The 26,655-nt window shown below is 36.4% G+C and overlaps 2 protein-coding genes across 6 annotated transcripts; one reads left to right on the top strand and one right to left on the bottom strand.

Moving 5' to 3' along the window:
* Positions 1-1,185: 1,185 nt before the first annotated feature.
* Positions 1,186-21,269, bottom strand: cc2d1b (coiled-coil and C2 domain containing 1B). Of its 5 annotated transcripts, none has more exons than XM_067364123.1 (27): positions 21,062-21,269; positions 20,735-20,819; positions 20,423-20,510; positions 20,014-20,155; positions 19,093-19,193; positions 18,886-18,999; positions 17,759-17,896; positions 17,347-17,650; positions 15,402-15,529; positions 14,726-14,804; positions 14,548-14,607; positions 12,008-12,147; positions 11,718-11,790; positions 10,984-11,117; positions 10,757-10,886; positions 10,068-10,240; positions 9,242-9,367; positions 8,245-8,303; positions 8,039-8,155; positions 7,778-7,851; positions 7,478-7,536; positions 7,340-7,391; positions 5,667-5,766; positions 5,350-5,440; positions 5,018-5,140; positions 2,123-2,159; positions 1,186-2,038 (listed from the first exon to the last, which is right to left on the bottom strand). In XM_067364123.1, the coding sequence occupies exons 3-26, from the start codon at positions 20,483-20,485 to the stop codon at positions 2,148-2,150; spliced, it is 2,592 nt and encodes an 863-aa protein (XP_067220224.1). In that variant the 5' UTR covers positions 20,486-20,510; positions 20,735-20,819; positions 21,062-21,269; the 3' UTR covers positions 1,186-2,038; positions 2,123-2,147. The 5 variants fall into 5 exon arrangements, with proteins under 5 accessions (XP_067220224.1, XP_067220219.1, XP_067220220.1 ...); XM_067364118.1 differs by having other exon boundaries at positions 1,187-2,038; positions 12,008-12,150; positions 21,062-21,267; XM_067364119.1 differs by having other exon boundaries at positions 1,187-2,038; positions 12,008-12,150; positions 20,735-20,816; positions 21,062-21,267.
* Positions 21,270-22,022: 753 nt separating this feature from the next.
* Positions 22,023-26,631, top strand: cdc20 (cell division cycle 20 homolog). Its single transcript, XM_067363285.1, has 11 exons — positions 22,023-22,194; positions 22,442-22,654; positions 22,736-22,881; positions 23,008-23,104; positions 23,237-23,362; positions 23,442-23,638; positions 24,948-25,042; positions 25,118-25,343; positions 25,439-25,564; positions 25,646-25,763; positions 25,884-26,631. Exons 2-11 carry the CDS (start codon positions 22,465-22,467, stop codon positions 26,042-26,044), a joined length of 1,482 nt encoding a protein of 493 aa, XP_067219386.1. The 5' UTR covers positions 22,023-22,194; positions 22,442-22,464; the 3' UTR covers positions 26,045-26,631.
* Positions 26,632-26,655: the final 24 nt, after the last annotated feature.

Below are 26,655 nucleotides of genomic sequence, written 5' to 3'. Positions count from 1 at the left end.
TGTATTCAGCAGAAGAAAGAAATTCAAGTTTGGAACAACTTGAGGGTGAGTAAATTATGTAAATGAGTAAATGATGACAGAATTTTCATTTTTTGGTGATCCCTTTAAGTGCACACTAGACTGTAATGTAAACATTGGCTAAACATGGCTAAAGTGCCTACTAGGAGCGACCCTAGTACAGAACAAGACTGTCAAGTGCAAGACAAGTGGTAACTAATCTATTTCTCTCATAAATGATGTTAGGGTTGTTTAATATATATATACAAAACAATGCAGAATCACTAAAATCTACCTTTGCAAACTTGTCAACTAAACTGCTTCTTCTTCTGATCATAGAGTGTGTATTCGACTATTACAGCACCTGTTCTAGTCTGAGTGACTGTCAGCAAAGTGCCGAAAAAATACAAATAAAAATAAGCTTAAATTTACTGGAAATTTACAATCACTTCCAAACATGGTACCACTTGCTCAATTACCTACGGAAAGGATTAGGGCCAAGCAATAATAAAAAAAAATAAAACCATCTCGAGATTAAAGTTGTTCAATTTCGAGAAAAAAGTCAAAATGAAATGTTGAGAATAAAGTCATTAAATTACGAGAAAAAAGTCGTTAGATTATGAGAACAAATGAATTAAATTATGAGAACAAAAGTCGTTAAATTTCAAGAAAAAGTCGATAAAATGTTGAGAATAAAGTCATTAAATTACGAGAAAAATGTCGTTAAATTATGAGAACAAATTCGTTAATTTATGAGAAAAAAAGTTGAGAATAAAGTCATTAAATTATGAGAAAAAAAGTCGTTAAATTTCGAGAAAAAAGTCGAGATAAAATGTTGAGAATAAAGTCATTAAATTACGAGAACAAATTCGTTAAATTGTGAGAAAAAAAGTCGTTAAATTTTGAGAAAAAAGTGGAGATAAAATGTTGAGAATAAAGTCATTAAATTACGAGAACAAATTCGTTAAATTGTGAGAAAAAAAGTCATTAAATTACGAGAAAAAAGTCGTTAGATTATGAGAACCAATTCGTAATTTAACGAGTTTATTCTCAACATTTTATCTCCACCTTTTTCTCGAAATGTAACTAATTTTTTCTCGTAATTTAACGAGTTTATTCTCAACATTTTATTTTGACTTTTCTTGAAATTTAACAAGTTTTTTCTCAAAATTTAACAACTTTAATCTCGAGATGGTTTTATTTTTTTATTATTGCTTGGCCCTAATCCTCTTCCGTAATTACCTACTGAAGCAGACATTAAGAAATAGACTATTCAGAGCATTTGATGAATAATTCACATCTGGTTCAATTAGTACAAGCTGGTTTATGGCTTTAATGGCATTCATAAGGAATATCATATTTAACAGCAGTACTTTAGCACGGCCTATCTGTATAAAGAGGGTGTAAACAAGTTTTGAAATGTCTGAAATAATGTTTGGGATTCAAACACAAACCTTTTTGCATAGCTGATCATGTATAACTCATTTGCATAGCAGTCATACATTAGTATTGGAGATATGACAGAAACAGGTTCTATTTTAAGGGAGAACAGATTAAGTCATTCATCTTACTGCAGCAGCAGTGATTACTTTGGCATTAGTGCATAAGTGCATCCCAGAGCAGTAAAAAAAAAAAAAAAAAAAAAAAAGGTTAGCTCTCATTGGCTTCAGCTCCAATGGATTAATTTAACAGTTGGGGTGAGCTTTATTATACAATCAAGAGGCAATCTATCTCAAAAAGCCCATTTAAAAGGCATATCAATCTCACGCAAGTCGGTGCACATTTTCCTGCTCCTTTTATTAATACCTCCTGTATTTTTAATAACCACCCCAACTGTTACATCAAGGTCCAACCTCTTTTACCCTGACAAACACGAAGCTAACGGCCTCTGTCAGTGACAATGTCTCTCTGTGAACGGTTCAAAGCACAGAGAGCACATTGAGAAATCATCACTTGGTTTGTACCCAAGGATAGCAGCACCGTTGAGCTTTCAACGTCCATAACTTCATCAGCTCTGATAAAACCGCTGAGACCTCAACACCTGAAAGACAAATCCAGTGTAAGGTAAAGTGTAACATGAATGTGATATTGTATCTGTCATTAGAAATAGGACAAACTTTCTTACTTTGTGAAGATGAAATCAGTGTCAGTTATAGCAGTACCTAAAACAAACAACACATGACAGTCAAAACCAAATAACTCATAAATCATAATCATAAAGTACTCTCGGATGATTAATTGTTATATAGATTTTATTATTTTATGTAACTTATAGTAGCTAAAAGTTGCAAATAAAGCATTTCCATCTTATGAGTTCAAGAAAACAAAATCATCACTTCCTGAAAAACTGAGGTAATTAGGAAAGCCACTGTGACTCTTTTTTAATACATCATAAATGACTCGAGCCCCAAAGCGTGCAAACGAAAGGCAAGCCTCGTGTTGGGAATGTAATTATGCAAGACACTTTTGGGATCGAATTATGCCCAACCATTTTGATGGTATTTTAGAATGACCAAACCAATATCTGAGATGATCTATAACTGTAAATTCCCCTACACAATTATTAAATTACTATTAATATATTATTGATGTTGATAATAATAATAATAATAATAATAATTATTAAAGCTGCAAGCAGTGATGAAATGGCCCACCACCTGTTGGCCTTAGGAAAACTGTGAACAGTGGTTGACACGCATACAAGTGAGTAAATACAGGAGAAATATGGCAAAGTCATTTCGACGTGCCACACTTCCTGCTGCCAATAGGTGGCGCTTTAACTCCTCCTAGAGCTTTAATCAATGGCTTAAAGACATCTACATGCCAGTATTCAGTAAGAGTCAAAGTACAATGTCTGGAAATGGCAAAAACTGCAAATATTTTGCAGAGAAAACTCAAAATATCTCTCCTCCTGTTGGATTTACAGATTTTGCACCCAGGAACTTTTTTGTCAGTATTGGGCTGTTACATCTGTCTAGGGAATTTCACACTTGTACTTTGCACACTCAATTCTTCTGATGCGTGTGCAAAGTTTTATGAGTTTGAGCATGTTTAGACCCTCAAAAATGTGATTCATTTCGGAGAAGAATTACAATAAGGTCCTCACACCATCGGTGCTCGGGCCCTAATAAATTACTAGAGGCAGTAATATTAGTAATAATGTTAATATTCAATAGCAATATATTTGTGTTCCATTTTCTTCACACATTATAAGGTGGTCTATTTAAACACAAAGGCCTTCATTTCACAAGAAAGCGTTTCTAAGGATACTGATTTTTAGACTCTGAGATGGTGAACAGGAACATGGTTTGTGTAACATTAGCAACACTATATTAGCTGTGATTACATAGTCAAGCCAAAGGCTAATCCTATCAATTACTGTTATGTGTCTGACATTGTAGAGAGCAATACATCAAATGCATTACCGTTCTTGAATGACCTCCAATATCTTAAAGGTGCCATCGAATTGAAAATTGAATTTATCTTGGCATAGTTAAATAACAAGAGTTCAGCACATGGAAATGACATACAGTGAGTCTCAAACCCCATCGTTTCCTCCTAAATCTCATTTGTTTAAAGACCTCAGAAGAACAGGCGAAACAGTCGGGGTTTACGCAATATTTGCATATGCCAGCCCATGATTGAGGCATTAGACAAGGGCAGACAGTATTAACGTCTGGATGTGCACAGCTGAATCATCAGACTAGGTAAGCAAGGAAGGACAACAGCAAAAAATGGCAGATGGAGCAATAATAACTGACATGATCCATGATAACATGATATTTTTTGTGATATTTGTGAATTGTCTTTCTAAATGTTTCGTTAGCATGTTGCTAATGTACTGTTAAATGTGGTTAAAGTTACCATTGTTTCTTACTGTATTCACGAAGACAAGAGCCATCGCTATTTTCATTTATAAACACTTGCAGTCTGGATAATTCATAAACACAACTTGATTCTTTATAAATCTCTCCAACAGTGTGTAATGTTAGCTTTAGCTACAGAGCAATATCAAACTCATTCAGAATCAAATGTAAACATCCAAATAAATACTATACTTACGCGATTAGACATGCTGCATGATGAACACTTTGTAAAGATCCATTTTGAGGGTTATATTAGCTGTGTAAACTTTGTTTATGCAGTGATAGAGTCGAGAGCTCGGGAGGGGGCGGAGAGTGCGAGCAATTAAAGGGGCAGCAGCCCTGAATCGGCACATTTCTAATTATGCCTAATTATTCTACACCCTTGCTTCATTCATTACATGCGAATCCATGAATTTGCATATTAGCCCCTCCTCCACTCAATCACAAGTGCTCAGAATACCTGACCCACTCTGTCAACTTTACTGCAGTAAATGCTACATGATAACAAGTGGAAATACTAGTTTACTTCAGCCATATGTGTTTGAACCAGAAACTGATTGAGAAGAAGGAGTGGAAGAGGGAAATATACAGGGTCGTCTACAAGCTCATGTATCAGAACGGTAATGCGTTTGATGTATTGCTCTCTACAATGTCAGACACATAACAGTAATTGATAGGATTAGCCTTTGGCTTGACTATGTAATCACAGCTAATATAGTGTTGCTAATGTTACACAAACCATGTTCCTGTTCACCATCTCAGAGTCAGACAGCTGCCTTCTAAAAATCAGTATCCTTAGAAATGCTTTGAACAACTTAGAATGTCAGTGGATACATATATTTCATAATCATAACATAATTCACCCGCTATATTGCTAAATTTACCTGATTTTTTTATATCATCAGTTTTTGAGACTGCCTATTGTAAAATACTCAGCCATTGTGATGAGTAATGAATTTGAACATGGTTTGTCTTAAAACATTAAAAATACCACATAGACATAAACAACATTAAAAACTTTATTTTCACCACAGGTTTTTTTTTTTAAATGTTTGGCAAGTGTGGCGCTAATCACTTTTGAAAGCAAGAGATCAGGAACAAATGAGTCATTGAACAGATTGTTCATCACGTGACACAACCGCAGTAGCACTAACCTGTGGCTCCTCTAACACCACCCATCGTTCTGTGACAGTCTGGAGGTCCTGCCCACCCAGTGGCTCTCTGAGACGCACCTTCACCTCCAGACGACCGCCTGTGGCCTTTCGCCCATCCATAAGCTGCATAGAAAAAAATTAAGCCAATGCTATAAACATTCATTTCCTTTACAAATGTAAACATGATGATGTGCGTTTCATGGGTGTGAATGTATAATTTTAGCTCAAGTTCATCTGTTAAATACACATACATATGTTTGCTTTCACAGCTGGTGTTTGCACTCTCGTCTCCAGCTCCTACGCACATACTATTCAAAAACAGCCCCGCTCACCTCCACTATCTCTCTCACTTCACTTTCAGTTTCCAGTTTCTCCAGTTTAAGGTGGGCTGTTCCAACCGGCCTGTCACTCCTCAGGAAGCCACTGTCACAAGACAAAGAAGTCAGTGTGAAGCTAAGATCCACCTACACACACTGACCCAGCATGCACCACAGCAGTCACAGAGTTCAATTAGGGCAGCACTGGTCAGATGTTTATCTTGACCTGCGGGTCTCTCCAATACAAATAAGGAATTAACTACTATAATTTTAGTAAATATCCTAAAATTAGGATTATTTGGAGATAATCATTTTCTGAGGAACACTCTCACCCTTTGTGCAGCACTTCCAGCTTCAGGCCTTTAGTCTGTACAACTCTCCTGAAGCCACGGTGGTTACGGTTGATGTTCAGTTTGAAGCTCTGGTTATACTCTGCAAAGACACCAAATAATTCAACATGGGGGTATTAAACCTTCAGCAGCAAATATTAATCATGGTGTCCTGCAATCAAATATTTTTGTATAATGATCACTAAATTGTATATTTGTCCCAGCCAACCGATTTCCTGCATAGTTGTGTTAGTTTCATGTCTCTCCTATCACTCTGTGGTCACATAATAAAATCTTATTCGTGTCTATTTATTTATTTATTCATTTGTTAAGTATCTGTGTATAAAACAGGATAATACAGTCAGATTGTCAATAATCCTCCAAGTCACCCAGTCGGGGTTTATTTTGTACACATGAATCCCTTACATATTACATGATCACTAATATTAAAGGGATAGTTCACCTAAAAATTACATCATTTACTCCCCCTCGTGTTGTTCCAAACCTGTATAAGTTACTTTTTCTGCTGAACACAAAAGAAGATATTTTGAAGAATGTTGATAACCAGACAGCTGACGGTAGTCATCTACTTCCACAGTATTTTTTTTCCTACTATGGAAGTCAATGGCTACCATCAGCTGTCTGGTTGCCAACATTTGGAACCTTTGGAACAACACAAGGGTGAGTAAATGATGACAGAATATTCATTTTTGGGTGAACAATCCCTTTAATGCACTTTTTAACTGTTTAAAAGTTATGGTCAGTAAGGTTTTTTTTTTTTTATATTTTGGTAAGACTTTACAATAAGGTTTGTTAGTTAACATTAGTTAACATGAACTAATAATGAACTGCACGTATACAGCATTTATTAATCTTTGTTAATGTTAATTTCAACATTTACTAATACATTATTAAAATTTTGTTAACATTAGTTAATACACTGTGAACTAACATGAACAAACAATGAACAACTGTATTTTCGTTAACTAACGTTAACTAAGATTAGTAAATACAGTAACAAATGTATTGCTCATGGTTAGTTCATTTTAGTTTATACATTAACTAATGTTTAACTAATTAACCTTACTGTAAAGTGTTAACAATATTTGTATTACTTTTATTCAGCAAGGACACATTAACTTCAACACAAGTGATAGTAAAGACATTTATATTGTTAAAAAATATTTCTATTCCAAATATATGCTCTTTTGAACTTTCTATTAATTTTTTTCCAAATCCTGGAAAAAAAAAATGCATCATGGTTTCCACAAAAATAATAAGCAGCACAACCATCTTTAACTGATAATAATAAATATTTCTTGAGCACCAAATCACCACATTAGAATGATTTTTAAAGGATAAAATCACAAAAATTATATTTTTACATAGATTAAAATTTAACTTTTTTATTGTAATATTTCATAATATTACTGTTTTTGGACCTTGAAAGTGTTTATTATATTGTCATATACCTCTCAGATTTCATCAAAAATATCTTAATTTGGGTTCCGAAGATGAACGAAGGTCTTACAGGTTTGGAACAACATGAGGGTGAGTAATAAATTACATAATTTTCATTTTTGGGTGAACTAAACCTTTAAGATAATTATATATAAAACAATTTCCCCAAACAGTACTGTGTAATGATACAGAAATTAATAGCTAAACATTTTTACCTGGGTTGTTGGTATTTTTGATGACTGATGTTTTATTTTTCTGAGGTTGTTCCTAATGTGAACAGAGACAGTTATAATTAAAATTAAATGGATGACTGAATAAAATGAAGCCTAGACAACTCAAGAACAAGTACTCACTGTACTGGGGTATGGGAAATCAAACTTAACATAGGCATCCAAGTCATTTGTTGCAACACCTTTCAAAAGAAGTAGAGGGGAAGATTTTAAAGCAATATGAGGTTATTAAAAATTGCATTATTTTATTTAAATTTTATTCAAGTTCCAGTTACTCAACCACAAAGTTCCCAGACAGCACTTGTACTAAAAAATGTATGCCTTAAATGTACTTTGAATGAAAGTGACTGCAAAGTGAATAAATATAGATTTGTTTAGTTTAGAATTAAATGTTTGTTTCAAGAACAGATGTTTAAAGCTTACCAGAGGGAGCAGGAAGGTTCATCCCTCTAACAATGACGACAACCATGTCTGTGCTACTGAGCTCTGGAAAGATCCTAGAAGAACAGAAGTCAAGAAAAAGAAATAAGAAAACAAATGTCATTTGATGAAACTTCATACATTTCCCCTAACAGCACGGTGTTGAACAGTAGTGAGGAAGGTGCTTCCTGTAGAAAATCCTCAGATCTGGAAACTGTATTGGGCTTTTTTATTGATGTGATATTCACGGAAAGAGTGTCACACCTGACAGTGCGATATGTTCTCTCCTCAAAGTGATGTTTAGGAGGCTGAAGCCCTCTGTTCTGCGCCAGTTTAAGAATCTCCAGGCTCTTTTTACATTGTTCAGCCATTTTCTCAAATCTAAAAGAGGGAAAATGGGAATAAATTAAATGCCCGGTGAAATCGCTTGAATTTGATTTACTGAAATGGTGCATTGATACGATACATACTTGGTTGTTTCTGCAACATTCCCCATGTGTGTGAACTGCTTGGAGTACGTCATACATTTCTGAAAAAGAAAGGAAACAGGTCCTAATCCCATATTCCACATCCTTTTAAAAGGGACCTATTATGGCCCTTTTCACAAGATGAAATAAAAGTCTCTGATGTCCCCAAAATGTGTCTGTGAAATTTCAGCTCAAAGTACCACACAAATAATTTATTATAGCTTGTCTGGTGTAAAATGATTAGCACAGACATGAACGATTTTAGGCAACTTGAGGGGCACATTCCCACCATAAACAAAATGAATCTACTGCGTCTTCAGCGGCTCAGTTGCCGGCAAATGAAGAGTCTTATGCTCACTTATGTACATCCAATAACAACACACCTGGCTTTCTTAGTAAGAAACCAAGACATTTTTCTTATCACTGCAGCGCGTAGAAAATTGACTTTGTACAGCTCACTCAGGGCGGGGTCTATGCTAATAGGGCCACCAGCAGTCGTGGATGGGGCCTTGGCTTTTTTTGACATCACAAAAAAGTAGAATCTGCAAATGCCTTGTTCTGAGACATTGCTTATGATTTATGGCTGGATTTTTACCATTATAGGGTGTTTGTGTATGCACACTGCCAACATACATTTTATGTTCAAAGTCAAACACCATTTAAAAGTGAATTTTGCGTAAAATTCCCCTTTAAAAGGTTCTGTCCCAAAACTTAGTGAGCTACCTACTCAGACAGCATTTTAAATATGCTTATTTATACTGAATAAAAAAATGGACTGTTTCACCCAATATGTATTTGTAAGCTTATTAGAGTACCGTTGTTAGCTTAGCAACATACTAACGTCAAATTCTACTAAAATCAACTGTATATATTGACTATTTTACCTAATGTGTATTTTAATGCTTACTACCGCTGTAAACTTAGCATCATGCTAATATCAAACTCTATCCATTTAAATCCATTCTCTTTGTTACTTCATAATTACTTCGTAATTTGTTACCTCATGTTGCTCTTTGAGTAGTTTGGTGAGTTGAGTGTAGACCTCCTCAGCTTTCTCTGAGATCTGAACATCACGGTGATGAACTAGAATGAAGTCCTCGTCCTCATCTCCAGGTGGTGAAGGCAGCTAAAGCATAAAGGCAAAGTGATTACTCATTACTTCATTATGAATTTGTTAAAGTGCCCCTTTTATGCTTCCTCAAATATTACCTTTCATGTAGTGTGTTACATAGCTGTTTGCAAATGTAAAAGGTCTACAAAGTTTCAAAGATCAAAGTAGTGTTGTCAAAAGTACCAACTTCGATACCAAGATGGAACTGAAATTGTAAAAATGTGATGCTTTGAGTGTTGTTGAGCGGATTCATAAACATCTCTGATTGGCCATTGTGTTCACACACTCATCAGATATGTCTATGATTGGCTACAATAATCAATGCTTCAAAAACATGTAAATAGACATCAATGGCGCTCTTCACTGAGCGCTTACACAGATACACACGGGAACATATGAAAGCAGGCATCTATCAGAGGACCGGTCACGCTTATAAAAACTTTGAAAGAAAAACTGTGTGTTGAGCAGGTGAACACAATGGCCAATCAGAGAGTTTTACGAATCCACTCAACAGCGCTCTCAAAGCATCATATTTTAAAAATTTCAGTACCAACTTGGTACTTTTGACAACACTAGATCAAAGTACATGATAAATGGAGTTACTGTCTTCCAGAATAAAGTACCAATACTGAACTGCCTGAGTCGTCAGTAATTCCAGTCTCACAAAACCAAACCAAACCAATTTATTATAAAAACAGGGACAGACCGTGATTACCTTGCTTACGTCCACTGTCTTGCCACTGCGGGCGGCTTCTATCATGGGGTCCAAACACTTTGCTGTGCGCAGGAAGGTCTTGGCCTGCTCTAGGTCATTCTTCTGCTTTGCCTGCAGTGCTGCTTTCATGTACTGCTTTCTGCGGTCCTCCAGAAACTCCAGCTGCTGCTGAGCTGAAGAGACAATAACCAGATTTAAACTCATTTGTAGAGCTGTGAAATATAATAGTTTTTTTTTATGTATAGCGATGCTGATGTGAAAAATTCTGCATCGATTCTGCAAATTCTTTATTTGTAATTAATATACTACAGACTATGTAGTGATTATTTTTTACATTTGATTATTCAAATTCTGTAATATTTCTTACCTTAATGCTTCTGTTAAATAGATGTAAAATGAAAAAAGTAAAGCACTTAATTTGTTTCTTCCATTGGATTTTTTCTACTGTTTTTATTGGATAAAATAAGATAAAATAACAAAAAGAACTTTATTGTGATTAGGAGAATAGGAGGAAAAAATGCATAAAGAATTTTTTTATAATTGAATCATTTCCCTCTGAATCATAATCAAATTGAATCGTGAGGCAAGTGAAGATTGACACCTCTACCAATTTGACAGGGATTACTTCACACGTAAATCAGTTATGAATAGCATTGCAATTAAGAAGCCATCTTAAATCACAACTCTACCAGTGTCAGGCAGACTTCCTCTTTTGGATGTTCTGTCTGGGGAAGGTGAAGGAGTCCTCTTGGGCTCCTGTACTGTAGGCTGTACTGCAAGAGTGGGCTTCTTTTGGTCTACTACTTTTGGAGCTTTAACCTAAAAAAAAAATCAAATAACATTATGGTGACTTCTTAAAAAATGGCAAAAAAGGAACTTGCAAATGTAAGAAATGCTACAGAATTAAAGAAAGCACCTTCTCCTCTTCATCTTCCTCTTCATCATCATCAGCTTCAGCTTCATTAGACGTCAGCTTATTGGCAGTTTCCAGGACAGCAGCCAATCCCTGCTCTGGAGAAGCGGCCTTCTGGCCTGGGATTGGAGGAAAGCCTATAGGGAACACTTTAATTTAATATATTTCCTTGTTTTCTAAGCATACATATCATTCAAGAAAAAATAAAATTGGGGAAAGATTTTTTTTTTTTTTGTATAACAAACAAATACTTGTACATAATCTGAAAGCTGAATTAATCAGCTTTCCATTGATGTTTGGTTAGTTAGGATAGGACAATATTTGTCTGAGATACAACTATTTTAATAAATCTGTAATCTGAGGGTGCAAAAAAAATAAAATAAATAAATAACATACAAATATTGAAAAAAATCACATTTAAAGTTGTCCTTAATGCTTATCCACTCACAAAAATATTTTTTTGATATATTTACGGTAGGAAATTTACAAAATATCTTCCCGGAACATGATCTTTACTTAATATCCTAATGATTTTGGCATTAAAAAAAAAAAAAAAAAAAAAAAAAAAAAAAAATCGATAATTAAAAAACATTAATTTTAAATTGACATTCAAAAATATTAAACATTCCAACTGACCCCACATTTTTGAAAGGTAGTGCACATATACTCAAAACTATGTATGCATAATGTCTAATATATCTAAGGTCTAAGGTCTTTTTGACTACAAAAGAACTGACCTGGAGGGGCGGGAAGTTCGTCATAATTGACAGGTCGACCTGCTTTATGGGCACGTATGGCAGCCTGGTATTGCTGTGGGCCACAGAAACATGAACAATCCTAAATCAACACGTCTGCACAAAGACCTCGCTATGCTTAAAATCCTGTGTGGTATGTTAACATGAATTTGAATGGATTTCCACAATCAGATAAAATCTAAAAAGGAAACACTGCAAGAGAAACTGAAAAATCAAAGACATTCAGTGGTGACAATGTGAGGTTTAGGTGTCATATTGACATGTTTACTAACTTTAGCAATGCGGTCATGCATGCGGGCTTTGCGCTCATCCCCGCTGGCTTTAGCTTGTGTGAAGGCCTCTTTGTATTTGGCCATCCTCTGTTCCAGAGCTTCAAGAACAGTATTGGGCTGAGAAGGGCCAGAAATGCTGCCTGCTGATATAACAAAAACACAAAATGAAGACTAGGAAACAGCAAATACAGTCATTCAGGTTTGGCCATAATCAGACAAATAAAAGGCCATGTTCACACAGCAGCAGAATACAGTTACTGTATCAGTCCTGAATTTTCAGTCCTTAAAAGGGATAGTTCACCCAAAAATTAAAATTATCCCATTATTTACTCACCCACAAGCCACCCCAGATGTATATTATTATCTTCTTTCAGACGAACACAATCGGAGATATATTTAAAAAGATCCTTGTTCCTCCAAGCTTTATAATGGTTGTGAATGGGGGGCCACTTTTTGAAGCAAAAAAACAAAAAACAAAAAAAAAGCATCCATCCATACGGCTCCAGGGGGTTAAAGGGTTAGTTCACCCAAAAATGAAAACTCTGTCATTAATTACTTACCCTCATGGCGTTCGACACCTGTAAGACCTTCGTTCATCTTCGGAACACAAATTAAGATATTTCTGTTGAAATCCGATGGCTCAGAAAGGCCTCCATAGCCAGCAATGTCATTTCCTCTCTCAAGATCCATAAAAGGTACTAAAGACGTCGTTACAAAGTCCATCTCACTACAGTGGTTCTACAATCATTTTATGAAGCGACGAGAATAGTTTTTGTGCGCAAAAAAAACCTAAATAACAACTTATATAGTGATGGGCCGATTTCAAAACATTGTTTCCTAAAGCTTCGAAGCGTTATGAATTAGTGTATCGATTCATGATTCGGATCGCGTGTCAAACCGCCAAACTGCTGAAATCACGTGACTTTGGCGATCGGATTCATGAATCGATACACTGATTCATAACGCCATGAGGGTAAGTAATTAATGACAGAGTTTTCATTTTTGGGTGAACTAACCCTTTAAACCCCTGGAGCCGTATGGATGGATGCTTTTTTTTTTTTTTTTTTGCTTCAAAAAGTGGCCCCCCATTCACAACCATTATAAAGCTTGGAGGAACAAGGATCTTTTTAAATATATCTCCGATTGTGTTCATCTGAAAGAAGATAGTAATATACATCTGGGGTGGCTTGTGGGTTTAATAAAAGGCCTTTTGAAGCGAAGCGATGTTTTGATGAAGCAAAAGTTTTAAATATCCATATTTAAAAGTTTATCAATTCAAATAAGCAGCTTCCGGCGGACAACTGTACGCATACTGTGGTAACCCCCTGACGCGATGTATGACGCAGGAAGTAGGAGTAGCGTAAACTTAGACGCCTCTTACGGTTTAAAGAAATAGGGCTGTGCAACAAACTCAATATCCTCGCCTGTTATATCGAAATCCCCTGTCATTTCTACTTTAAAATTTCTCATTAAAATTGCTCTATCCTCTGAGCTTCCACGTTCATCATTACATCATGCATCAGGTCAGAGTTATTATAGGTAAAAGTTTTAAATATGGATATTTTTCTTACAAAAAACCCATCGCTTCACTTCAGCAGGCTTTATTAACCCAATGGAACCATATGGATTACTTTTATTATGGATGGAAGCTTTTTTTTGGGGGGGGGGGCTTCATAATGTGCCCCCCATTCACCACCATTATAAAGCTTGGAAGAGCAAGGATATTTTTAAATATATCTCTGATTGTGTTCGTCTGAAAGAGATAGTCATATACACCTAGGACGGCTTGAGTGTGAGTAAATCATGGTATCATTTTCAATTTTGGAAGAACTAACCCTTTAATATGGTAAAGTTCACAGTCACACACAGTTCAGTTATTTACAGGAGTGACAACCGCATTTTATTTCTGAACTCACACCTGTAAATTCACAACTGCATTAACGGAAAACATGCGCTGTGTGAACGGAACTAGACTGGACAACTAGTCCAGATAGTTCGAGATAGTTGCTCTGCACTGCACAAACGCGTATCTACCATGTGTTGCAGGTTTTCAGGTGTGGTTTCGGTCATTTGCTGCGATAAAGATAAAAGGGTTTTAGATCCAGTCACTGTTCTTCACCTGGAGCTGCTCATGTCAGTTTTGTGTTCTACACGTGACTCAAATGCTGCGCTCTCCAGCCAGATATAAACGCTGTTGTTGGTTAATAAAGATTTGACGGATGAATTTGCGGCTCGACTGGACTCTTGTTGTGTTAAAAGTCTTAAGACTTTTCAGTTTTATGGACATCACCATCTTTTATATTACTTTGGTCACTGTTGCTTGTTACTGGGAAGAGAATTCAGGCTTGACTCCCATTGCACATTGTTTATACAGACAGTATTCGAGATGCTACTGTAAGTTGCTGTGTAAATGGGACATTGAGACTCAGATCTGTAAGTAAATTCGGTTGTCAATCCCAAAAACTAACAGTGTGAACGTAGCCAATGAGACATATGCTCAGTCTCTAAAAAATACTTGACGTGAGAGGTGGTGTACTAACCAGAAGCTGAAGGCGAGACTTTAACAGCCTTCTGAGGTGCGGCTTGAGTAACAGTTGATGCTGTGGAAAAGAATTAAGCCTTTACTCTATAATGCCACAAGACCTGGAAATGTATATCGATTCTGTAACATGGCTAATATAGTATCTTTCTCTTCATTGATGATAATTCAGTTCTAACCTTGAGACAGAGGGGGCGGAAGGGAGCTCACATCCACCAGCTGGCCTTTCTCCAAAGCCTCAATTGCTGCATCGAATCCCTGAGCCAAACAAACAAACAACATAGTGCTTCTCTTTGTCTACTTCCTACCAGTCTTGAATACCCCACATAACTTAGCACATTTTTGCTACAAGTAAGTTGTTAGAAATAAAGGTTTACAGGAACAAGTCACTTGGTTAAGAGGAATATCCAAACTTGCAAGACAACATAGCTGAAGTGGTTGATGCCTCAAACTGAATGCAAAACAAACTGAAACAGTACTTGACAACAGTAAAGGCTTTGAGTTATAGAGTCTTTGGAAAGTTTAAGTCAAAATTTCCATATTAGAGAAGAAGGCAAATGGAAAAAGACACATTAACAGGGTGGCATGCATGTATAAAGCCACGTCTGTTACAGGAGTGGGCAAAACAGAGTTTACATGACAAAAAAATAAGTACATTTACAAATCTCTTTATATATCAACTGTATAAAACTTATTAGATGAAGGGAGATCTAACATTGTACAATTAACAAAAATACAAGAACACAAACCCTGAGAGGTGAGGCTGACTTTTGACATATATGCCACTATTTGAATTTAACATTGCAGACAGAGCAATACAAAGCTGTATGCATTTGAATAGAAACCACATCTTACCTTACTGGCCTTTATATGCATTTTGGCTTGGTCAATCTCTCCTGCTTGTTTGGCCTTGAGAGCTGCCATCCTGTACTCCTTCTGTCGCTCCAGCAGAATGTCTTTAGTGGGCTGTCCGACTGTAGAGGCTGATTTTGGAGCAGAGGAAACAACAATGTGCCCTTTACAAGAACAGCTATGCAGAATGTAAAACTTCTAGTTAAATTAGTTAGTCGGGAACAACTCTAAAAAGGGGAAGGCCCTTATTTTCAACATAGTTTGCTTTCCACATCCAGCCTTCTTGTCCCAATGAACAAAAAAAATGACTTTTCTGCAATTGTACATATTGAACTATGACTACTAGCAATAATGAAAATGACAAAATGATTCAAATAAAATGATATGATCAATATAAACAATTTTTTAGGGTTGTTGGACAGCAAGAAATAATTTATTAACCAGAAAAGCTAAAAATAGACTCCAATGATAAATTAATATAACTGCTGTCAAATATTAATCACAAAATTGGGAATAAGTCTGTATTAAAATGATCCCATAGCCACATAAAATCGCATCCAAAATTCTAAGACTAATCGTGAAAATGCTTCTACTTTGTATTATTTTCTAATTTAATAAACACAAGTTTCATTGCAAATTATTATATCAGCATAATTTAAGAGAAGAGTGTAAATTAACATTTTACATGAATTTCTGAAGATTGCGTACTACTCTACCTTTTGGGATCAGAAATATGTTTTTAATGTTTTCAAAAGAAGTTATCTTACGCTTACAAAGGCTGCATTTATATGAACAAAAATACAGTAAAAAAACAGTAATATTGTGAAATATTATTACAATTTAAAATAACTTTTCTATGTTCATAAATTTAAGAATTTAATTTATTACAGTGATGCAAAGTTGAATTTTCAGCAGTCTTCAGTGTCACATGATCCTTCAAAAATCATTCTAATAATGAATAGACCCCAAACTTTTGAACGGTTGTGTTCGTTCTCCTGAGCAGTACTCAATATGACATGAACTCCACAGGTTTGTGTGAATGTTTCAAACCTGATCTGTACAGAGGAGTTCACACAGTCAGTGTCACCAATTTGCTGATCTAAAGCAGTGCTACATTAAATTATTTTTATGTTGTAATTTAAATAAAAATAATTCCCTCATCTTCAGACCCCAGCAAGGCACTTCACCTTTCAGCCGTTAACTTGTAACCCTTGAAGGTGCCCAAGAACGTTCTTTCACAAGATGTAATATAAGTCTAAGGTGTCTCCTGAATGTGTCTGTGAAGTTTCAGCTCAAAATACCCCATACATTTTTTTAAATTAATTTTTTTAACTGCCTATTTTGGGGCATCATTAACAATGCACTGATTTACACTCGGCGCCGCCCCTTTAAGACGCGAGCTTCCTGCTACACGAGCTGTCGGCTATATTACAGTGCATTTACAAAGTTCACACAGCTAATATAACCCTCAAATGGATCTTTACAGGATGTTCGTCATGCATTGCATGCACGCTTCGAATTATGTGAGTAAAGTATTTATTTGGATGTTAAAAGTTTTATTCTGAGTGAATTTGAGGCTGTCCTCCGTGGCTAATGGCTAATGCTACACTGTTGGAGAGATTTATAAAGAATGAAGTTGTGTTTATGCATTATACAGACTCCAAGTGTTTAAAAAATGAAAATAGCGACAGCTCTTGTCTTGACTGTTGACTTGACTGTAGCTTGACTGTTACATAACAGTCGGTGTTATGTTGAGATTCGCCTGTTTTTCGGAGGTCGTTTAAACAAATGAGATTTATATAAGGAGGAAACAATGGAGTTTGAGACTTACTGTATGTCTTTTCCATGTACTGAACTCTTGTTATGTCACTATGCCAAGATAAATAAAATTTTTGACTCTAGGGCACCTTTAAACTGTGGTCTGTTGCCACAGAAACACTTGACTGACCTAAGTGCAATTCAGCGCCACTTCCTGCGTGTTCCCCTTCTGGAGATGACAGGGAAGCTGGAGACATCACACCGGAGGACTCATCTCTAGTGTTTAATGATGGATCCATGACAACAGCGGCGGCTTCCGCGGAGACGGGAGAAATGTCGACAGCACTGTCACTCTCCCCGTGCTGATCAGGTGACACCGCAGGGGCAGGGGGCTGACTTGGACCACCAGATGCTCCACATGCAACTGGAGGGGGAATCTCGGTTTCGTCAATCTTCCCCCCTTTTCGCACTGATGCCAGCATAGTCTGTAGTGTCTAAACAAGAGTATGAGAGCGCCAATTGTGATAAGTTATTATTAAAAATAATTATTTAATTGTATCCAGACTTTGTTTGTTTTAGCAGTGACACTATTATCTGCTCACCTTGAGGCCTCTCTCATATCTCCGAGCTTTAGAGGTTTCCCCTGCAGATTTGGCATTGGTAACAGCCATCCTATACAGGTTTATTCTCTCCTCTAAGGTGTGTTCGATGCTTCCAGGCACTGAAGAAACCTTAATGTCCTGTGAGGAAAAAAAAATAATCATATATGAAGTGATGCCTTGTACCAAAACACAGCTTATATTGATTGAGATGTTTAAATGAATAATCTACACATCTCAACTAGAGAGATTTTAACTAAGCTGTAACTAAGATTCTGTGAAAAACTTAATTAAGATGTCATTAGAAATGGGTCAGGATGTTCAACAAGTTAATTAGCTTTACTATTTTTAGCGGCAGATTCTTAGTAGCTTCCACCTAGCTGTTTTAAAAAAAAATTCTTTCAACACACATCTGATATGGGTTTGGTAGACCCAAATTATACTGGGCTTCCTTAGGACCAAACAAGTAATTTAGACTCCCCACCTACTAGTTAGTTCTGAAAATATGTAGTTTTCTACATCCCAAGTTGAAATGATTGCTGATAATATAACTGTATAAACATTATCATTCAAAAGTTTGGGATTGAAAATATTTGTTTAATGTTTTTGAAAGAAGTCCCTCATTTGTCCCTCCCTTATTTGATCAAAAATACAGTAAAAACAGTAATATTGTGAAATGTTGTTACAATTTACAAATTTACAAAATAACTGTTAAAGCTAATTTGCTGATTTGGTGCTCAATTTTTTTTTTTTTTTTTTTCATTTTTATCAATGTTTTAAACAGTTGTGCTGCTTAATATTTGTGTTAACGGTGGTTAGGATTTTATTTTTCAAGATTTTTTTGAAGAATATAAAGTTAAAGAACAGAATTTATTTTAAATATAAATCTCCTGTAACATTATAAATAACTTTACTGTCAATTTTGATCAATTTAATGCATCCTTGTTGTATAAAAGTATTAAATTCTTTCAAAAACTACTTGAATGGTAGTGTATATAAGCTCAATCTCTATATGAGAAATTCAATTTAAAAAATTCAACTACATATATCTTAAGTATAACTTTATTACAACTGACAAAACTGTACAAAGACGATGTGATCACGGCTTCCTAAATAATTTTAGATGATACCTGGGCTGCTGGTGTTGTTTCTGCTGAAGGAGTTTCCGCACTAACAGGGGAGGTTGGCGTTGCGGCACCTGAGTCTTCCATTTCCTCCTCATCAACCACTTCCTGGAGCTCAGCCTAGCGAGAAAAAAAACAAACACTTTAAACTCACTTTTTACACATTCAGAAGTGATACCCAAGAAACCATGAAAAATCACAGGTTTCATTTACCAAGAGGTCTTCATCCTCCTCCAGACTGTCATCGTCATCATCATCAATGTCTTTCATGCACGCCTCCGCCATTTTTTCAATATCCTCCATTGGTAATGGAGCTTGAATACAAAAATTCAAGTAAGATTCATTTAAACGTTCACAAAATATTTCCAGGGCCTTCAGGCTCATACCATCCAGTCAGACTGAGTACAAGGCAGCCAATAGAAACACCTCGAACACTTCAATAAACTTCGTTATTACAGTTTATTCAGCATTACAGTTTATTCACTTATTACAGTTTATTCTAGTTTAAGAAAATGGTAATAAATTATGACAAATTCTCAGAGTTAAACTGTGTCAGAAAAAAATTATCTTAATTATGTCAGATAACACTTAAGCAAAACATGGTCAGGTCAAAGTGTCTGAATAATTTCTGGTCCACTGTATTTTTTGGGTATAATATGTCACAGTTTACTTTATTTTGCTATACTCGCATAAATTAACTATAATGTCCTGCAAAAATTGTCTGAATCATTTTTGGTTTGACCGTATATAAAACTAGTGAAGGGCTTGGGACTGTGTTCTTGTGGTGACATCAGACAATCAGTTCCAGGGTATTTAGTCACATGGTACACATGGCATTTACACCTCAGGTGATGGGCTCAAAAACGGCTGCAGAACTGAGTGTCAATAATTAAACATATCAGATTTCAAATCATGTACTTCTGGGGCATTCTGCATCAACTGAGCAGCAGCCACTAAGATGTAATACAGGTAATACAGGCCTTGGCACTACCACAACATGCAATAAAAGTACACTATAGAATACATTAGGTGATAATATTTCAAATCCTACCTTTTAAAGTTTGGCTGCAACAGATACAGCCTGTATTCATGACATGAATTTCAAATAAAGAAACAGGAAATCGTGATGCCCACCTTTGCCCGACTTTTTCCCCCTGGCAGCCGCATTGGGTTTCTTCCCAACAATGGCAGCAAATTCAGCTTCTAAAGCTGGATCATCCAGATCTTGTTCCATGCCCATCATGTCATCGGGCTTGAAATCAAGCAACAATCCCATCTACAAAGAAACAAAAGCTTACATGTAAAGATCCAATAGTACTTTTATTATGATCATGAGATGGGCAGATAATTCATGGGTTTCTGTTGTACCCTGTCCAATGTAAACAAGATATGAATATTCATTCATCCAAAAATAAAACTTGTCTTGTCATTTAGTAAATGACAATGAAAGAATTTTCTTTTTTTAAGTGAAATGTCCCTTTAAGATGTTTTAACACACATCATTTACAACGGACAATCATATGCAAAGCATTTTAACACTGACCTGTTTGGCTGCTGCAGCTCCTTGGCCTTTAGGCGCTGCTCGCTTGTTTTTCCGGGCAAACATCCCGACCTGCTCCCACTCCTCCACCCTTTTCAGGACAAAAAACAAACAAACACCTGAATGCTTGAGGTCAGAATGTAATGTATAAATCAACGAGGAATAATCTTTTAATCTTGGACTAAGTTTTCACGTGAGCACGAAATATCAGCGTGAAGGTTGCTTCTGGTAGACTGACAGTTTAGGTTTAGAGGAAGTTTATCAAAGCAAACGACAGTCACATGTGCTGGTAACACGTGGGCTGTGCTGACTCACCCCGCTGATCCAGAAGAGAAATGTGGAGTTGAGTGGTTTTACTTTCTTTTCCTCGTCAAAAGCAAAGCCTGCTTCCTCCTTCCTACTTTACAAAGGGATTCACAAACCTGACAGTTTATGTGAAGCAAACAACAACAACCTGCGGTGATTACAGACATAACACACTCACCAACGACCTAAAACTATATATACTTCATGTCAACAGAAAATTTGTATTAGTAACCCCATTCGCTAAGTCATAATACTTGCGTATTAAATGACAACTCTCTGACTGTAAAAAAAAAAAAAAAAGAAGAAAAAAAAAAAAAAGAAAGTGAAATTATTTACCTCGGTGAATTTCTAATGAAAACGTCGCACGGCAGATAGAAGTACATTTAACATTGGATTTGTTTTGCTACTGCAACCAATGCAACGAAAACATGAAGACAGGCCACGCCCAACAGTGGCAAATCACACCGGTCTTTAGCATTTTCAAAATAAAAGTTCTCAACTTTAAATGACAGACCCTTTTTCAAAATAAAAAGATATCTCATCGAAAATAAAATTGTGTCATCATTTCAAGATTACAAACATGTATGACTTCAAATGTTCAGCTAATGACAGCCTCAGTCAAGAAACACACAGTCACCATTCACTGTATTGAAAAAAGATGCAATGAAAGCGAATGGTGAATCATTAACCATTCCTCTCATGCCAGGCCAGACATTGCGCAGTTCATAAATTCATATGTTTTCATATTCAAACGCGTTTCCTTCACAAATATGTGTGCAATGTTCAGTTTTTTTTTCAGTTCAGCATTTTTTTTAAATCTCCTTTACCTTTCTTCACATTAATGTGTATAATAACTCTATTTGTATTACTGTGTTCTTATTATTTAGTTAATATGTTTTTTTTGTTGTGATTCTCTGTCAAGCTGTGTTTCTGCTGTGTTTTTCTGTGAGCGCATTAAAGTCTTAACGATTCAAATTCCTTGTATAAAAGTACATAATAAAGTGAATCTCGTTCCAGTTAAGGACTCGAGCTGAATGCATGTTTCAGAAGCATCATTCTGTCATACCTTTCCGAAATAAAAAATTCGTAAAATATTAACAACAGACCAGCGAGTGGCAAATCAGGTTAAAATAACAAAACCAGGAACGAGCCTAACAAAGGACTCTTAATATGTAATGCTGCCAGGAAGTACTCAATGATGCGATTCACCAATCATCGCGCAGCATTCTGCCTGGCTGCCTTGGTAACAGCGAAAACTTTTGTTTTTTGAATTCTCCAATCACGACACGAGCTTAAGACATTTAAACTGGCGTTCATCCGTTAACTTTCTTCATCTGCTCAGATGAGACTTGACTCTGCTTGTGGAAGGACGAAGAAAGCAGGAAAGTTGTACATAAACAAGAGCGGCTAAAGTACATTTTATTATCATTTTATTTGTGCATCAGAGGAACGAAGTTGCTGGATTTGTGGTAAGATGAAATATAAGTTTTTTTTTTTCCACAAGTAAGTTAGGCTAATTATGAATATAGCTGCAGTAATAAGTAATCATTTCCTAACCATTTACATGTATTATCCATTTATATTAAAGCTTATGTAAAGATTAAATAATACATTTTTGCTTGTTTGGCGTTATATAAAACATATCAAACAGTGTATCGTCGTGCTTCACGTGCTCCATGTCGCCGGACTCCATATCCTGTCCATTTTCTTATGCAGAGTTGACCATCGCTGTAGCAGTAATGTCCCAGTTTGGGTTTGAGAATGACATCCACAATGTCCTCCGACTGGACATGCCTATCACAAACGCCCCGATGGCGAGGTGGCAGAGGAAAGCCAGCACTTCCAGCTCCACTAACACAAGTTCCCTCTCCCCAAACAAGAGCACCAGCAGATCAGTGAGCCTTTCCAAAACCCCCAGTAAAACACCAGGTACGAGTCATAAGTCCAGCTCCTTGTCATTGTAGTGTTGGAGTGTCCTCAGTGTTACACATTCAATGTCTCTCTTAAAAGGAAAGAACGGCAAGACCCAAAACACCCCCTCTAAGGCAGGAGGAGATCGATTCATCCCAACGAGAAATAACAAACAGTTGGATGTAGCAAGTTTTCTTATATCCAAAGAGAACGAGCCAGTGGAAGAAACCTCATCGTCTACAGCAGTAAGTTCCTGCATAATAATAGTAATGTGTTGTAATATTATAAATCATTACAATAAAATTAGAATTATTAGAAGTGCATATATCAGGTTGTAGATGTTTTTTGACTATTGATTGATGTCCTGGCAGCCAAATCAGAAAGCTTGGTCTGTGACCCTAAATGGATATGACATTGAAGAAGCAAAGATCTTGCATTTAGGAGGAAAACCACTGAACGCCCCTGAGGGTATATTATTTATCTACTACTTTTAGTATTAATACTATTAAAATGAACAATTGTTTTTTTGGCTTATTGATTTTAAGGTAACATCCTTGCACAAACTGGTCTCTAAAATGAAGTCAACACTATCTCCCACAGGTTATCAGAATAACTTGAAGGTTCTCTACAGTCAGGTTCCCACACCGGTCTCAATCAAGAAGAGCCGGTACATTTCCTCAGTTCCAGAGCGGATTCTAGATGCCCCTGATATCAAAAATGACTTCTGTGAGCTGAGTTTTGCATTACACCATGATTTGAAGAGAATCTCATGTGATTTGAGACTAATTTGGCAATTTATGTTCAGATCTGAACCTAATGGATTGGGGAAGGCAGAACCTGTTGGCTGTTGGCCTTGCCGACCATGTGTATTTGTGGGATGCTGGTGCGGGGGACATTGTTTTATTGAAGAAAATGGAGGATGTCAATGAATACATCTGTTCTGTCTCATGGAGCAAAGATGGCAATTTCTTAGCCATTGGGACCAGTGATTGTAAAGTTGAGGTAATTGACTTTTCTCATACTGTGGTTGAATAATTATACTACAGTGGTTCTCACCCGTTTTGACTTGAAGGCCCCCCATTGTCCAAAACCATATTCGAAGGCCCCCAAAATATTTATAGTACTTCAGTTGTAATGAGACAATAATTTTATCTAACTGTACGGCTAGGTTTTTTATTATTTAGGTAATTTGAATATTCTTAAAGGATTAGTTCACTTTCAAATGAGAATTGGCTTTACTCCCCCTCAAGCCATCCTAGGTGAATATGACTTCTTTCTGATCACAATCGGAGAAATATTAATAAATATCCTGACGCATCCAAGCTTTATAATGGCAGTGAACGGGTCACAAGTATGAGCTGAAGAAAGTGTCTCCATCCACATCCATCCATCATAAACGTGTACTTCACACTGCTCCGGAGGGTTAATAAAGGCCTTCTGAAGTGAAGCAATGCCTTTGTGTAAAAAATCCATATTTAACATTTTATGAGTTAAAATATCTAGCTTCCATATTCAATGTACGAAGAAAGTGTAAAACTCCTGCAGTTCAAAAAGCTTGCACTACGTCCTACGCTGTCCGTATTCAACTTATGAAAAAAGTGTAACTGCCGCGATGCTAGTTTACACTTTCTTAACTTGAATACTGAAGGCAGTCTGGCAGAAGCTAGATATTTTGCTACATAACCCCCCCCCCCTTTTTTTTTTTTTTTTAAACAAATGCATTGCTTCTCTTCAGAAGGCCTTTATTAACCCTCCGGAGCCATGTGGAGTATGTTTATGATGGATGGAAGAACTTGTATAAAAATATCGGTGTTCATCAGAAAGACGAAAGCCATATAAACACCTAGGATGGCTTGGGGTAACATTAAATTGGAAATTTAATCCTTTAAGGATTTGCACATTACCAATATTGCATGACTTTTCTAGGTGTTTGTGATTTTTATGGGGATATTTATACTTTTTTTTTTTTTTTTTTTTTTTTTTTTTTTTTTGCTGAACCGAAGATATTTTGAAGCATGTCGGTAACCAAACCGTTGATGGGGCCCCACTGACATTGTCAGCTTGCACCATGAATTCAAGTTAATTTTAGTTTCTTTTTGCATTTAAGTTGTCTTGATGCCCCTTTGGAAGTTTACTGAGACCCTTTAGTAGAATCACTGTTCTATTGTGATCCTAAAGGATGTCCGTCTGTGATCAGTTTCTCATAATGGATTATGTAGAGATTTGATTGATGCATAAACCAATCAAAATATTGCTCTGCAAATTGCCATCTTGCCTGCTGAATTTCTTTGCTTCATTCCATTTCTTGCAGTTATGGGATGTTCAGTACCAAAAGCGTCTCCGCAGCATGGATGGTCATTCGGCAAGGGTTGGTTGCTTGAGTTGGAATGATCACGTTTTGTCTAGGTAAGGCCAGCATCTCCTTTCACTCTGCAGATTATATGCATTTGAGGTATTAAACAATATGCTTGTTCTCCACAGTGGCTCCAGATCTGGTTTGATTCATCAGCATGATGTTAGAGTAGCAGACCACCACATCTTCACCTTCGGTGGGCACACTCAGGAAGTCTGTGGCCTTACCTGGTCTCCAGATGGGAAATATTTAGCTAGCGGTGGCAATGACAATATGGTGTACATTTGGCCCATGACGTCAGGCTCAGAATATCAAGCCATCCATGCTCTAAGTGAACACCAGGGAGCGGTCAAGGTAACTTGAATTTGGAAGGACGTGAACCTCTATTCCTGCTCTGATTTTTTCCACTAAGGCTTTAGTTGAGATTTTATCCTTTTTGCACCCTTAAGGCTTTGGCATGGTGCCCTTGGCAGCCTAGCATCCTTGCGTCAGGAGGGGGCACCAGTGACCGTCATATTCGCATCTGGAATGCCAACAGTGGCTCTTGTATCAGTGCCTTAGACACTTGTTCACAGGTAGGCTCACCCATTGTATCTCTGCATGTCATAGTACAATGTTATCTTAAGTGATATGACTACATTTTTACTTTCTTCCAGATATCATCTCTTGTTTTTGCACCAAATTACAAAGAGTTGGTGTCTGGCCATGGTTTTGCTCACGACAAGGTTATCATCTGGAAATACCCCTCACTCACTAAAGTTGCAGAGCTTGAAGGCAAGTTTGAGATTGTGATTTGTGTGGTCACCCTTCCTTCAGTTAAATGTTACAACCACACTAAATTGTGAATTTACACTTAAATTCCTGTCTTTCTCTTTCCCCAATTATCTATCTCAGCACATGAAGACCGAGTCCTCAACTTGGCACTGAGTCCAGATGGTTCGACTATGGCTTCTGTTGCTGCTGATGAAACCATTCGACTCTGGAAGAGTTTTGAAAAGGATGCCGTCAAGAAACCAAAGCCTACCAACAGCATCATTCAACAACATATTCGATAATTATGAAATGTAAATTTTAATGCATCTAACAAACGGAGTTGGGAGGTTTAAAGATCTGAAGTGGTTTCCCCAAAAGTTTTAAACTTCCATTGGTTTTATTGCTTGGCTTTCAAAGGGCTGGGCAATTCCATTCACAAGCTGTCGGTCACGCCTGCCACAAGCTCTACACTAAGTTTTATTAGACACACCCTTATTGTTTCAGAGGCACAATGTGTTTTTTTTTTTTTTTTTTTTTTTTTAAATGAAATTAAATGGGATTCCCAGAAGACCACCTCCTTTGTAAGATAAACCCTTGAATGACCATTTTAGTGATTGTTTCTACTCATGTTCTTGCATATTTAACTCTAAAAGTGATCACTAAATAATGTATAGAAATGTAATTTTTCAAATAAAGTTTTGTAAGGAATTGCTTTCCCCTTTTGACGTTTATTGTATTTGCCTTTTATAGATGCTCCATTGCTGTTCAATTAGTACAGTTTAATTTAGTAATATTTTAATGTGTGGTTTTAAAAAGGGCTTTTAAGTGGAATGACGTATTTCCATGTTGGCAGAAAGGTTAAATTAAAAACCATTGAAAGCCTTCTAGGTTATGACATGCTTGAAATCATAAA

The sequence above is a fragment of the Chanodichthys erythropterus genome, chromosome 16 (genome assembly GCF_024489055.1).
Source record: "Chanodichthys erythropterus isolate Z2021 chromosome 16, ASM2448905v1, whole genome shotgun sequence".
In the NCBI taxonomy this organism is placed as follows: Eukaryota; Metazoa; Chordata; class Actinopteri; order Cypriniformes; family Xenocyprididae; genus Chanodichthys; species Chanodichthys erythropterus.
The sequence above is the reverse complement of the archived record's forward strand: the minus strand, read 5'-3'. Positions and strand labels throughout refer to the sequence as shown.

Excerpts from the sequence above, each read along its gene's own strand:
- cc2d1b (XM_067364118.1), bottom strand. The coding sequence starts at position 20,485 with ATGTTTGCCCGGAAAAACAAGCGAGCAGCGCCTAAAGGCCAAGGAGCT. Across the intron at positions 14,805-15,401 it reads TGCATATAAAGGCCAGTAAG|GGATTCGATGCAGCAATTGA; the intron begins GTAAGATGTGGT and ends TGTTTGGCTCAG. Across the intron at positions 7,852-8,038 it reads AGAACATATCGCACTGTCAG|GATCTTTCCAGAGCTCAGTA; the intron begins GTGTGACACTCT and ends CTGTTCTTCTAG.
- cdc20 (XM_067363285.1), top strand. The coding sequence starts at position 22,465 with ATGTCCCAGTTTGGGTTTGAGAATGACATCCACAATGTCCTCCGACTG. Across the intron at positions 25,344-25,438 it reads AACACCAGGGAGCGGTCAAG|GCTTTGGCATGGTGCCCTTG; the intron begins GTAACTTGAATT and ends TGCACCCTTAAG. Across the intron at positions 25,764-25,883 it reads TAAAGTTGCAGAGCTTGAAG|CACATGAAGACCGAGTCCTC; the intron begins GCAAGTTTGAGA and ends TATCTATCTCAG.